General features: G+C 56.3%; 1 protein-coding gene across 7 annotated transcripts in view; it reads right to left on the bottom strand.

Annotated features, from left to right (window-relative positions):
- Positions 1-14,525, bottom strand: part of MAD1L1 (mitotic arrest deficient 1 like 1) — a 414,177-nt gene extending 399,652 nt beyond the window's left edge. The window contains exons 1-6 of one of the 7 annotated variants that reach the window (XM_003895654.5): positions 13,687-14,525; positions 11,312-11,491; positions 10,753-10,912; positions 6,306-6,446; positions 3,535-3,714; positions 63-187 (exon numbers count right to left, since the gene is read on the bottom strand). In XM_003895654.5, the coding sequence (XP_003895703.1) occupies positions 63-187; positions 3,535-3,714; positions 6,306-6,446; positions 10,753-10,902 (596 nt within the window). In that variant the 5' untranslated portion in view covers positions 10,903-10,912; positions 11,312-11,491; positions 13,687-14,525. Of the gene's footprint in view, positions 1-62; positions 188-3,534; positions 3,715-6,305; positions 6,447-10,752; positions 10,916-11,311; positions 11,492-13,686 lie in introns of all 7 variants that reach the window. The other 6 variants (XM_017956539.3, XM_017956540.3, XM_009202498.3 and 3 more) reach the window with 6 other exon arrangements.

Genomic DNA, 14,525 nt, shown 5'->3' with positions numbered 1-14,525 from the left:
AGGTGGCGTGCACGCCCCCACACGTGGCCCGACCCCCGACCCCACACCCTGGCCCCGCCCACTTGTGCTGCAAGTCCAGCTGCTCCTGCAGCTCCTGCTTCTCCGACTCCAGGCGCTTCACCCGCATCTCCTGGTCCATCACGCTCCACTGCAGTTCCGAGATCCTCCCCTTGAGTGTGCTGATGGTCTAAAAGCAGAGGGGGCCAGAGAGCCACTCAGTGAGTAGAGCCCATGTATGGAAGGAGCACATGGAGGTGAGAAGAGCGGACAGGCACCACCCACATGCTACAACCAAGCAGGAGGCAGAGGGGCAGAGGAATAGGAGGCAGAGGGACAGAGGGTAGGGGGACAGACGGCAAGCGGGCGAGGGGGACAAGGGGAGCAGAGGAGCAGAGGGCCAGGGGGCAGAGTCACCTCCTTCTGGAGGATGCGGGTCCAGGCAGGCACTCACACGCAAGGCCCACCCTCCTCCTGGCGCTCCAGAGCAGCACAGCCCAGAGCCTGCAACGAGCCATGCAGGAGCTGACTGAGGAGACCCAGGCCCCAGCCAGGGCCCCTGGAAAGGAGGCTTGGTAAGGCGGCTTCAGAAGCAAAAGTCCTCACCAGCCAAGATGGGCCTGGACTCTCAGGCCTGGCACCTGGCAGTCTCTGTGCCAGTGCTGCATGCTCCCAAAGTCCCACCAGGCATCCACATACCCACCACAACATCATTTTGGTCTTCCCTCCAATAGTGGCTCCTGTCGTCCCTCCCCAGCCACCCCAATGCTACTATGCCGGCTGTTTGCTAATGACATCGCCCTCGAACAACAGCAAGGCACTGGCCAACCAACAGGACAAAGACGGAGGTTGTGCAGGGGGCTAGGCGGTAGCTGTTGGGGAGGCCGTGCGCTTGGAAGGGGAGCGCATAGCACAGGTAGGAGCGCCCCTGGGGAGGCAAAGCCAACAGCCTCTCTGGCAGCCTCCAGGACACCAGGTCTGCCTGACAGCACGGAACCCGCGCGTGACAGAATCGCCACGCTTCATCCTGACCACCCTCACCAGGCAACCTTCTGAGGACCCTAACCCTCTGGAAAAGCTCAGAAAACCCTAGGTGTCCTCAGAGAAAGAGCACGTGGGTCGAGCCAATGTGAGAAGCCGGACAGACCCTGAGAAGCATCACTGTAAGTTAACACAGGGAAACACATGGGCGTGATGTCAGCTCTGGGGACCATGCCCCCAGGGCAGGACAATGGCAAACTCACACAGCAAACGACCTGGGTGGGCCTGACTGGGTGGCACCCTCCGCAAACAAGGAGGCCACAGCACTCATTTCCCTGTTCCTGAGAACCCGTGGCCAGCTCAGCCCGCTGAACCCTATCACTGCCGTCCACCCCACGACGCTCTGGGAAGGCGCGCATGGGGGCGGTGTGCTCCCAGAACGCCCACAACGGGTACAGTTTACTTCACCCAATGGTGAAGCATTAACCTGGGAGTCAAAAAAGAAGGTATTAAAAACATACTAACAATAAACACATCCTCCCAGAGGTCTTCTGAACTCAACTAATACACACCGGATGCCGGGACCAGGCCGGATGCAGGGCCGAGCCCACCTGCCCGCAGGGGCACCTGTGTTGTAGGGGACGCCAGACAGTTGGCAAGGAAGAGGCGCATAAGACAATTCCAGAGTAAGGAGGTTGACAATCAGGGCCCTGTGACAGGAGAAGGCAGCCAAGGCCTAGTGAGCAGGAGGGTTTGCCCTGAGGAGCTGCCACCCTAGCTTAGACGTGACAGGCCAAAGCAGCAGCGCCTGCAGCAGCGCGATTTCCCCTCACGGGGCCCCACCCCACTGGGCACCACCCTGCGGCTCCTGCAGTCTCCCACTCCTCTGCCCCTCGTGGAGTGCTGGGCACGACTCACCCTCCCCCATGGAACCGCAGGTGCCCACAGGCAGCGGGGACAGGGTCTGACCCACCTCCAGCACAGCCCAGCACACAGGAACTGGAACCCAGAGCACGGGCAAGGCAAGAGCAGCTTCTCGGAGGCCAATCACACCTCCTTTCCTGCCAACGTTCCCTCCAGAAGCAGATGGGGGAACAACCTCAACACGCTTCCCCGGCACCACCCACAGAAAGGACGCAGGGCCAGTTTCTGGACCCCTCCAGGACGCTTGCTGCACGCCCACCCCACCCCCACCCCTATGCCAGCAGATTTGCATGTCTCCTCTTGGCACCAGCAATCTTGATCTTCACAGAAAAAGGACAGGAGAGGCCGGGCGCGGTGGCTCAAGCCTGTAATCCCAGCACTTTGGGAGGCCGAGGCGGGTGGATCACGAGGTCAGGAGATCGAGACTATCCTGGCTAACATGGTGAAACCCCGTCTCTACTAAAAATACAAAAAACTAGCCGGGCGTGGTGGCGGGCGCCTGTAGTCTCAGCTACTTGGGAGGCTGAGGCGGGAGAATGGCGTGAACCCAGGAGGCGGAGCTTGCAGTGAGCCGAGATCACGCCACTGCACTCTCAGCCTGGGAGACACAGCGAGACTCCGTCTCAAAAAAAAAAAAAAAAGAAAAAGGACAGGAGAGGTCAGAAGATTCCAATTTCCACCAGCGCCCACATCCAGGCTGTTTCTAAAATGCAAGCAACCTTCACCAGGACTGTGGTTCACACAGGCTCCGGTTCAGAGGCAATTCTCCCAACACCATCAGATGCCTGTAGACCTTGCGGATAGTCAAAGAAATGCAAATCCATTCGTGCCTACTTAAGCCTCCTGACAAAACAACAGCTATTTCCAGAAAAGACCACCATCCACGACAGGGAAGGCTGCAGGGAAACTGGAGCCCTCAGCCGGGGCTCTGAGAACAACCGCTACAGAGACCGCCATCGCTGGGGACCTTATAGCCCAGGCCTAGGGGTCTGTCCAAAGTCAACAGAAGCGAGGGCTGCATAGATACACAAGTGAACACAAACACACTAAAAGTCCATAAACGACAAAAAACGGATTCATCAGCCTTCAAAATTCATAATTACAAATGCAAAAAAACTGCTTAACTTTTTTTTTTTTTTCCCAGACAGAGTCTCACTGTGTTGCCCAGGCTGGAGTGGAATGGCGTGACCTTAGCTCACTGCAACCTCCACCTCCCCGGTGCAAGCGATTCTCCTGCCTCAGCCTCCCGAGTGGCTGGGACTACAGGCGCCCACCACCACGCCCAGCTAATTTTTGTATTTTTAGTAGAGATGGAGTTTCACCATGTTGGCCAGGCTGGTCTCCAACTCCCGACCTCAGGTGATCCACCCACCTTGGCCTCCCAAAGTGCTGGGATTACAAACATGAGCCACCACGCCCAGCCCAAGTGCTCAACTTTTTAATTGAGAACTATAGAATGGAAAATTAATACTTCTACTGATTACAACTATGCAAAAAACGCAGCTGTCCGTGTGGGAAGCACAATTAAAAACACAGGCGCGGCGCTGCAGTGGTGAACAAGAGCATGCATTCCCTCTCCTCAGGAAAACAGTGCCAGGAGGGCAGTCCCCGCGGAGCGGAGGCCCCGCTCACCTCGCCAGCCTGGGCCAGGCTGTCCTCTTTCTCACGCAGCCTCTTGCTGGCAGCGTCCAGGTTCTGCTGACACTGCCTGTTGCGCTCCAGCTGCTCCTGCATCTTCTCCTCCGCCCCAGCCTCCCGCTCCTGAAGCTGCCGGATGCGCGTCAGGAGCTCCTGGTTGCGGTCAACCTCGCGCTGTCAAGAGAGCAAGAGTCAGGTGCCATGTGCCACCCACGGGAGGGTCAGCGGGGAGCCCTCACCCCCACGCCTCTCTCAGAACAGGCCGAGGCGCAAAAAAGAGGCGAGCAGGACGCATCAGCCAAGTCAGCGGCAGAACCAGGATGGAACCTGGGACCCAGCTCCAGTGCCGGCGCCCCCGCTGAGGCGCCATGACGGTGAGCACTGTGCAAAGTCAGGGCTCCCAGGACGGGCACTTGGCACAGATCACACACACATTCATCACACCGTCTGCTCAGCAGTTGCCTCTGCAGGGAGAGGGAGCACGGGAAATCTACAATTCAGCATTGACCTTGGGGAGAAGCTGAGCTTTCACAGCACCAGCAAATCCTGTCTAACTTCACTCTGGCCAGCACTGAAATGAGCTGGCACTCCCCCAGCGAGCAGCCGATGGGGGCAGAGACAGGTGGCGTGAGCAGGAGGCTGCAGACAGAAGCAGTTTACACTGGGCTCAAATCTGCCACACATGCACACCATCTCACACAAACCTCCAGAGCCACCCGCCCGACTGGCCTTGGGGAGGCTGCGTGGCTCTCACTGGTTGGGATGGGACATAACCAAGAAGCACGCTCAGACCTCCTGACTCTAATGACCCGCAGGCCCTGCAAGTTCACTGCCAGGTACGAGAGTCCCAGGAGGTGAAGGCGGTGAGTGCTGATGGAGCCCAGCACTCTGGGACCCTCTTGCCCTGCCTTCCTCGGGAAGCTCCAAGCACTCCCCCTGAGCCCAGGGAGGAGTATGAGCTTGTGCTGTCCTCATCTGGGGTACTCCAGCCCAAAGCCCAGGAGAGGTGTGACAGAGGTGGCTGCCTTCTGAGAGAGGCTGACCCGCACCTCGGAGGGACTCTAGCCCTTGTGAGATGCAAGGGCTGCCTCACAACAACCAAGAGACTCTTCTGTGATGCAGAACAGGAGCTGGGGTTGGCATGGGGCTCTGCTCAGCACCATCACAGCCAGATGGGGCACCAGGCCCGGGACTGCCAGTCCTAGTGCAGACAGGGCAGCCAGCAGGTCGCTGGACTTCAGACACTTAGGTCTCAACCCCTAATAGGTATTTCCAGGTGGAACTCCAAGGAACAATTGGAAGACTACTGGTTCCAACTGTTCCTGGGGTCCTGTGCAGCTGTGTCTGTGGGCAAGGAAGGAAAGTCCTGCTAGAAGGTGGCTGGAGCTCAGCAAGGAGCCCCAAGTGTAAGCTCACTCACCTGCATTCTTGGATTTCCCCAAGAAAGGGCCCCCGGAGACCCTACAATGACTCCTCCCTCAATACAACATTTGTGAGTACCCATAAAATGCCATAAGCTGCGCCACACAATGGAGATCCTGGGCGGAGTCAGGCGGGCCCTGCCCTCAGGGACTCTCGGCCCCAGAGGAACTCCAACAGCTGCACACTCCGTTCCTCCTGCCTGAGAGCCACAGCCATGCCATGAGCACGCTGCCTCCAAACTAATGACCTGGTGCCACCTCTCCACCCCTAACAAGGGAACCTCAATAGTTAGGGAGATTCCTGTGGCCTCGCCTCTCCCTCCCCTTCCCACCAATTCCTCCAGGACTGTCCCTCCTAGGACCCACCCAGGCCATGAGCAAAAGCCCCACCTCTCAGGGAAAACAGCTCTCAAAGCAGCAATGGAGCCAAGCCTGAGGCCGTGGCCCCCACCCCATGGCACCTCAGGCTCACTGAGCCCACACAACGCACCACAGCCAGGATCTGCAGGCCAGGGGCAAGGAATCCAACCAGCATCACACCCCGGAAGACGTGAGCTATTTTTCTAGGGCCTAGGAGAGTGTGTGAACGAACCGCACGATGCCAGGGAGGGGCTAGACATCTACCCGCCGAAAGAGGGCACACAGGCCAAGGAGACTTCCCGCCCAATACTCTGCCTGAACCTTGGCAGCATTTCCACAACTGATCAGCACTGACCGAAACCCTGGCAAAGCACTATTCATCAGAGCAGAGGGAATTCGCACACTCAGTGGAAACCTAATTCCCTCCCCAAGGACAGGGTGTTTTCCCTGCTGCCCTGGGTGAGCCAGGAGCAACACACAGCCACCACTGAGGCCGGCACCCTTCGCTAGGGCCCTCCAACCCAAAGGCCCAGCATGGACCGGGACCCTGTTCCACCCCGTGACCTCCTAAGCCTGTCCCTCCTACACCACTCGGCATTTCTGTCAGACCTGCATTCCAATTCTTCCAGAGGGAAGAGGAAACCAGGAGACCCAACAAAGGAATCTGTGCCGGCACCGCAGCCTCACTGAACAGACACAGCAAGTGTTCCCATTTCATGCCATCCTCCTCTAGGACAGCAAGCATAACCAATACCTGCCCCACAGCATGCGTGGCCTCAGAAGGAATGTCCTAGCAACCGTGACACAGGGCATGTCAGGCTTCCAGTCAGCTGGGTTCTGATTTCCAACGGCCTGGCAGGTACCATGCACAGCCCCCTTGCTCCCAGGTACTGGGATCTGATTTCTTACGACCTGGCAGGTATGGTGCACAGTCCCCTTGCTTCAGTGGCTGGCTGGGCTGACCCTCGCCCCACGTGAACCCACCTCGTAGTTCCTGGCACTGGTGCTCGCCGCTCTCTCCAGCTCCACTCGAGCCCTCTTGTGACTCAGTTCCATCTGCATCTTCTCCCGCTCCACCTGAATGAGGTGAGACTTCGAACGGATCTGCTCTGCTCTTTCCTCCAGCTGAGAGGGACATACCCAAAGAAAAACAGAATGCTCAGTGACTGCATCAAACAAGGTTGAGTGACTCAGTGCAGCGGACACATCTCTGAGCACCCATTCCCGCAGGTCCTGTGCTAAGTCTTGATGTGCCCCAGCTACCGGGCCCCAGGCTGGGGAACCGGGGAGTGGCAGGCAGTGGGAAGGTGAAAAAGCTTAGGAAGAGGAAGACGTCTTTTGAGATGACATTAAGCATGTTAGTGAACGCAATGGCCTCGAATGCCACCTATTTATTTACCAGCCAATGGCTCTGTGGGTCAGAAGTCCAGACGTAGGTGGCTGTGTTCTCTGAACAGGGTCTCCCAGGCCAAAAATGCAGTCGACCAGGACGTGTTCTCAGGTGGAGCTCAGCATCCTCTCACAAGCTCACAGGGATGGAGAATGAGGTCTCCTTCCCGACCAGCTGCCAGCCCAGTACGGCCATCCACTCCTAGGAGCTGCCCACATCCCTTGCCACGTGGACCTCTCCCTCTCCAAAATCAACCACGTCCAATCTCCCTTGTAAAATCCCGCTCCTGCCATGTCTCTGACTGCTCTGCCTCAGATGTCTGGACTGAGACTTAAAGGGCTCTGGTAAGCAGATCAAGCCCACCCAGGGAGTGGATCAAGTCCACCCAGGTAATCTCCTTATCTCAAGGTCAACAGATCTGAGAACTTAATTACATTTGCACAATCCCACAATGATATCTAGTCAGTATCGACTTAAACCTGGGAGGCAGTAGGAAGGTGAGTGTGCACTAGAGCCTGGAATCTGGGGGCCCTCTCAGAAGCCTGCCTACCACACAGGGCTAGTGATTACAGGTGAGCTGAGCCTCACAGAGCCCCAGACGACTTGCCAAACAGTTCCAGAGTCAGCCTTTGGGTACGACCTGCTCAGCTGGAGGAAAAGGCAGAGTCACCAACTCTTCATATAGCCCAGAGCCTTGCAGTGCAGCATCTCTCAGCACTTAACAAATGCAGAGTCTCAGGCTACACCCCAGATCTATTCAAATCAGAATCTTCTCTTTAGGTTGGGCGCAGTGGCTCACGCCTGTAATCCCAGTACTTCAGGAGGCCAAGTTGGGTGGATCACTTGAGGCCGGGAGTTCGAGATCAGTCTGGCTAACATGGGGAAACCCCGTCTCTACTAAAAATACAAAAATTAGCCAGCGTAGTGGTGCACACCTGTAATCCCAGCTACTCAGGAGGCTGAGGCAGGAGAAATGCTTGAACCCAGGAGGTGGAGGTTGCAGTGAGCCAAGATCACACCACTGCACTCCAGCCTGGGTGATAGGGCAGGAGTTCGTCTTGGAAAAAAAAAAAATCTAGGCCAGGCACGGTGGCTCATGCCTGTAATCCCAGTAGTTTGGGGGCCAAAGTGGGTACATCACTTGAGGTCAGGCGTTCGAGACTAGCCTGGCCAACATGGTGAAACCCTGTCTCTAGTCAAAACTACAAAAATTAGCCGGGCATGGTGGTACGCACCTGTAATCTCAGCTACTCCGGAGGCTGAGGTGGGAGAATCACTTGAACCCAGGAGACGGAGGCTGCAGTGAGCCAACATTATACCACTGCACTCCAGCCTGGATGACAGAGTAAGACCCTGTCTCCAAAAGAAAAAAAGAAACTTCTTTTTAAACACATTCTCAGGGCGTTCACATGCACGTCAAAGTTTGATAAGCACCAGAGTAGAGTGGTGGTTCCCGGCCCCTGAGAACATCTGGCACTGTCTGGAGACACCTGACTGTCACAGAAGGGTGGTCATATGTGTGTGCTGCTGGCTGGCATCCAGGGGGTAGAGGCCAGGGATGTTGTTCAACAGCCCACAATGCACAAGAAAGTCCTGAGAAAAAAAGAATTACCCAACCCAAATGCCAAGCATGCCAAGGCTAGGAAAGCCCGGGACGGGGGAGGGAAGTTTCTCTGTCCTCCCACCTGTGTTCTCTGGTGGCCCAAGCCCACGCTTCCTTTCTTACTATGTTACCCTGTCTCGATTCCCAGCTGCCGCTGTTTGGGCATTCCTAAGACTGCCCTTCAAACTCAGCAGCCTTCCTGGTCTCACTTCTGTGTCTGCAGTCAAACCTGAGCCTCTCGAGAAGGGTGGGCACCCCACCTGCAGGGGGCACGACCGGCAGGGACCAGGAGTCCCAGACACACCTGATCCGTGTGCCACCTCTGCCTGGAGCTAACTACAACTGAAAGACAGCAACTGAAAGCTTGCCCTTACATTAAATCAACACAGATGTGTGATAAACCAGACAGCACACATTCCCCCGGCCTGCCATGGACTCCAGGCCCTCTCTGCCACGCCGGCGGCTCAGCAGGAGAGAAAGAACCACAACAAAGTCCAGAAACGGGATGTGACAGGGGCCAGGGACCAAGGCTGGGCTCACCGACATCACTCTGCTCGCCACCTCGCTCTGACTACCGCACCCCATCACTGATCCCCTCACCGAGAGGCCCTTAACAGTGAGCACTAGGGGCCTCTCAGGTCCAAGACAGACTAGAATCCCAAAGCTTTGACAGATAGGCCGAGAGGTCCCAGACATTTGCATCAAGGAAATTACAGCATTTCAGACCAGAGTTGCCAACTCTGTCATCCAGGCTGGAGGGCAGTGGCGTGATCTCAGCTCACTGCAACCTCTGCCTCCTGGTGTCAAGCGATTCTCCTGCCTCAGCCTGCCGAGTAGGTGAGATGACAGGTGTACGCACCCGCCTAATTTTTGTATTTTTAGTAGAGATGGGGTTTCACCAAGTTGGTCAGGCTGGTCTCAAATTCCTGACCTCAAGTGATCCACCCACCTCAGGCTCCCAAAGTGCTGGGATTCTAGGCGTGAGCCACCGCAACCAGTTCAGAGTTGGCAACTTCTAATTTTGCCAGTGATAAAAACAACAACCATCTATTACCTTCATAATTTCATAAAAGAGCATTACGTATACATATCACATATATACATACACACACATATATATGTGACCTAATCTCAGAATACAAAACTGTCCTCATGAAGAAACGGCAGTAAGCAAGCTAGCAGCCAGCATTCTTTTTTTTTTTTTTTCTTTTTTGAGACGGGGTCTCGCTTTGTCGCCCAGGCTGGAGTGCAGTGGCGCGATCTCGGCTCACTGTAAGCTCCGCCTCCCGGGTTCACATCATTCTCCTGCCTCAGCCTCCCGAGCAGCTGGGACTACAGGTGCCACGCCCGGTTAATTTTTTGTATTTTTAGTAGAGACAGGGTTTCACCGTGTTAGCCAGGATGGTCTCGATCTCCTGACCTCGTGATCCGCCCATCTCGGCCTCCCAAACTGCTGGGATTACAGGCGTGAGGCACCACATCCAGCCACAAGCTAGCATTCTAATAAACACATATTAATTCAATTATGCAACAAAACAAATGCACACACACACAGCTTTACCAAATGCAGCAGGGCCTCATCTGGGCTCTGAGAGCGCAGGAAGCCAGAGCCTCCTCTAACGGGCACAGGACTACAGAATGGCTCTGGGGCCTGCAGCAGGGACTGGGAAAGAGGGTCCAGGCAGAGGGGTCTAGAGGAGCCTGTGCAGCCACAGGGCCCAGGCAAGGCTGGAGACACTCCTTGCCAGCACTCCCCAGCACTCCACTCCCCACCACTCGGGGGCCCCGTTATCCCAGCCCCACGTGGGGCTGGGCCCATCACTCTTTGGATCCTGAAGTCCTTCAGGAGACCTGAGTCCTCTGCAGTTGTGTCTACAGTGAGCAATCCCCCAAGAACTTGTAACGAAACCAAATACAACTATTTTATAGAAGAAATCCGTAAAAATCACCCCAAAATCTGAAAATGGCCCTCTACAGCCTGAGACCACAAAACATCCCGTCCTTCTGCTCACGGCTGTGGCTTTGTCTCTGGGCTGCCGGGCACTCCCGCACTGTGTTTCCGACACAGCCTTCCCGACGGTCCTGCTGCTCACACTCCCAGGCAGTTTGGGTTCTGTCCTCAATTAGATGAACGAACTGGCTTTCCGATCCTGTCACCAGGGTCTGTGGGTGCACTTGTGTGAATGCAATGCTGAGCGCCAGGCCCACTCAGGGTGCTAACAAGGCAGGCCTTCGAGCCAGGATGGCTCAGGGCCCCAACTAGCCTCCAGCTACTGCCCCAAAACGAGGAGTGGCCACAGTGAGGCCTGGAAGATGAGCAGCTGGTCTCTAGGCTGAGCTAATACTGACCCACCTCAACTACAGAAGACTTGAACAGGCCCTGCCTGAGCCCAGGGGTCTCCCCAGAGAAGACTCCCACCCAGGCACATGCCACTCACCTGCATGCTCTGCTGGTACTGCATCTGCAGAGAACCTGGGGCCGAGGTGGAAATATCCAGTCCAGATCCTCCCTCCACCCGCTGAGAGATGAAGTTGTTCAAAGATCTCAGGGTGGATAAAACCGTGGTGTTTTCCCCCAGGTCTTCCATGGTTGCTTTCCTTCTGGGAACAGACAAAGGACTGGTCAGGGCCAGCCTTTCTACGTGCCATCAGCTGTGCAGTCAGCGGGGCCTCTGGACATCCCCACTCCCCTAACGCTCATTGGAGCCCATAATACACCAGTGTCTGTAACCATATTCTTCAAAGGCAACTGGGAGCCATGCTGCCAATTTACCAGACAAAAAATGGAAGCAAGAAAGCATGCCACCAAATCCCCACCACCGAGCCACCGACTGAGTCTCAGCTGCACACAGACGGACAGCTGGCGCCCAAGAGGCGGGGCTCAGCACTCAGGTGGCACGTCCTCCCACAGCACTGTAAGAGGGTTCTCCAGAGAGACAGAGCCAACAGGACAGAGACAGACACACGAGAGGGGCATTATTAGGGAAACAGACTCACACGATTAGGGAGACTGTCCCACAACAGGCCGTCTGTAAGCTGGAGCCCTAGAAGCCTGGCAGTGTGACACAGTCCAAGTCTGAAGGCCTCAGAGCCAGGGGGGCCGATGGTGTAATTCTCAGTTTGAGGAGCTGCTGGAACGAGTCCTGGAGACCAAAGGCCGGTGAGCTTGGAGTGCTGCTGTTCAGGAGAGGAGAAGAAGGGTGTATCCCAGCTCCCGCAGGCAGATGGACACATTCGCCTTTTCTGTTTTTGTCCTCTCCAGGCCCCAGGCTCTTGGATGGTGCCCCCAATACTGGAGGGTGGATCTTCAGCACCTGGTCCACTCAGACTCCCAAGCTCATCACCTCTGGAAACACCCTCACAGGCACACCCAGAAACAAAAATGATGCTTTCCCAGGTTTCTAGAAATTCCTGAATCCAGTCAGCTGATGCCTGAAACTAACTACCAGGAGCACTCACAAAAAAGTCTGGCCTCCTGCCCAGGTGGGATGGCTCACGCCTGTAATCCCAGCACTTTGGGAGGTGGAGGCAGGCAGATCACTTGAGGTCAGGAGTTCAAGACCAGATTGGCCAACATGGCAAAATCCCATCTCTAATAAAATACAAACACTAGCCGGGTGTGGTGGTGCGCGCCTGTAATCCCAGCTATTCAGGAGGCTGTGGCACAAGAAACGCTTGAACCTGGGAGGTGGAAGTTGCAGTGAGCTGAGACCGCACTACTGCACTCCAGATTGGGTAACAGAGTAAGACTGTGCCTCAAAATAAATAAATATTAATTAATTAATTAAGGCCAGGCACTGTGGCTCATGCCTGTAATCCCAGCACTTTGCAAGGCCAAGACGGGCAGATGACCTGAGGTCAGGAGTTCGAGACCAGCCTGGTCAACATGGTGAAACCCTGTCTCTATTAAAGCCGGATGTGGTGGTAAGCACCTGTAATCCCAGCTACTCTGGAGGCTGGGACAGGAGAATTGCTTGAACCTAGGAGGCAGAGATTGCATGCAGTGAGCTGAGATCGCACCACTGCACTCCAGCCTGGACAACAGAGCAAGACACCGTTTCAAAAAATAATAATAATTAATTTTTTAAAAAGTCTGGCCTCTGGGAATCAGAAATGAGGCATGCAACAGTGACAGTAAAGATGATCATCACAGCTGTGCTAATTTTCATTGTTTATTTCTAGTGACATTAATAAGTACTACTACTATTTTCAACTAGGTACCGGAAAGAAAAGTATCTGACATTTCCGAGCACGGAGACTTCTTGAACTTCAGTTTCCTCATCTGTCAACTCATGACAGTGAAATCTACTTGCAAAGTTGTGGGGAATGGGGTCAATATCCCTCAAGTCTTCCACTGCTAGATAATGGGAATGCGGCCGCAGGTTGACCAGCACTACATTTGTAAGCTCAATCTTAACAGGGTGGGGAATCAGGTCTTTTTACACAGATTCTAGAGATGATGAAACTGAAGCTTCAAAAAGTTACAAAACGGAGATTGGGAACTTGGGTCTGTCTGGCGTTGGAAGGCTGAAGACAAGCAGCAGCAAAGAACTTTGCACCCCTAACACCTGCGCTGACGATGGTCTCACGGCAGGCCGGCCCACCAGCCCTAACGAGGGGAACAGCCAAGCGCGTTTAACAACCAAAAGGTAGGACTCCTGCAGCTGCACAGTTTCTGAGTTTCCATTGAACAAGAACCTCGGCCTGCTGCAAGCAGAGCCCTGAGCTCCCCAGGCTGCGAGCCCCGCAGAGGCAGGCCCGCCTGCAGGGAGGCTCCACAGCCCAATTCCTCCATTGCCCAGAAGAGACCAGGGCGACCCCTGCCATCCCCGAGGGGAAACCGGGCCCACACGCCCCCTTCCTGAGAGCGGGCCCGCGCGAGCCACCAGGATGCCAAGAGCCCCTGCAGCCCCGACTTCTCCACCAGGCGCCAGCTCAGGCCCCTTCCTCGGCGCGCCGGCACCCTAGCCCGGAGACCCCCACGGCGGGCACGGGGACCCCCACGGGCGGCACCCGGACCCCGGGGCTGGGGCCACGAGCACGCGCCCCTCGGCCGCCCGCCCTGGCACAAGGGACGGCTGCGGAGACCCAGGCGAGGGGCCCGCTGTACCCAGCACAGCCCGAAGTGGGGCGTGGGGACAGCGGAGTGGGGACAGGGGAGTGGGGAGAGGAGGGGAGAGGAGGGGAGAGCACAGAGAGGAGAGCGCGCCCATGGGAGACGGGGCTGGCGCGCGGTCCTGAGGCACGGGGTCCAGGGTCCTTGTGCCCCACCCTGGCGGGCACACCCGGTCCGGGCCCTCGGCCCCGCCCTTGTCACCCCCGGGACCCCAGGACCCCAGAACCCCGCCGCCCGCGCAAGCCGGGGCGCTCACCTCAGTCGCCCGCAGCCCACTTGCCGCCGCCGCTCGGATCTCCCTCGGCTCCGCCCGCGCCCACTTATCGCGACACTTGCGCCTGCGCTCTCGCGAGACCTGGGTGGGAAGCGGGCCGTAAAGAACCGAGTCTTCGCAGCAGCTGGTCCTGGGGCCTCCGTGCCCGCACCCAGAGCCGCCACCCCCGGGAGACTACACACGGAAAGGACTCGGAACCGAAGGCCGGGCCAAGGCGCAGTCGGGGTCCCCGACCCCGCGCAGGACGCGCTTCCACTAAGGCTTTCGCCTTGCGCCGTAATGTGTGGAATAGCCGCGCCCATGGCAGCCTCCTGCAACAAACTTGCACTGTTGACTCTTCCCAAAATTTTGCTACTCAGTATCAGCTTGAATCAATCCGTTATTTTGCTTTTATCTGGGCCCACTAGAAATGCAATTTATGCTACTAGGCTACCTCCTAATGCTCTGCAAGCCAAGGCACAAAATCCAACGGGGTGAGGTCAGGCCCCACTATTATTACGGTAACCTTCGTCTATCCTTCAATTTGGAGCCTTCCTGAGAAGAGTGTGCCTCCTCTCCTCTTCCCACCTCTGCCCAGTCCCTGGCTTCCCTCTAAGAAGATGCTGTTCCTAAGGGTCTACATTGAATTTTTCTTCTTCCAGAGAAAAAGACTTCCAAGTTGTGTGCCCCGGAAATGAAATGGAATGAGAACGAGGTGGAGTAGGGCAAGAGAGTCCCTGGACTTAACTACCTGACTGCAACCAGAAATAAAATGAAAAGCCAAAACACCTGGCGGCCGGGCGCCGTGCCTCACGCCTGTAATCCCAGCACTTTGGCAGGCC

Source organism: Papio anubis, chromosome 4, assembly GCF_008728515.1.
Source record: "Papio anubis isolate 15944 chromosome 4, Panubis1.0, whole genome shotgun sequence".
NCBI classification, from domain to species: domain Eukaryota; kingdom Metazoa; phylum Chordata; class Mammalia; order Primates; family Cercopithecidae; genus Papio; species Papio anubis.
This window is presented reverse-complemented; position numbering and strand designations above follow the sequence as displayed.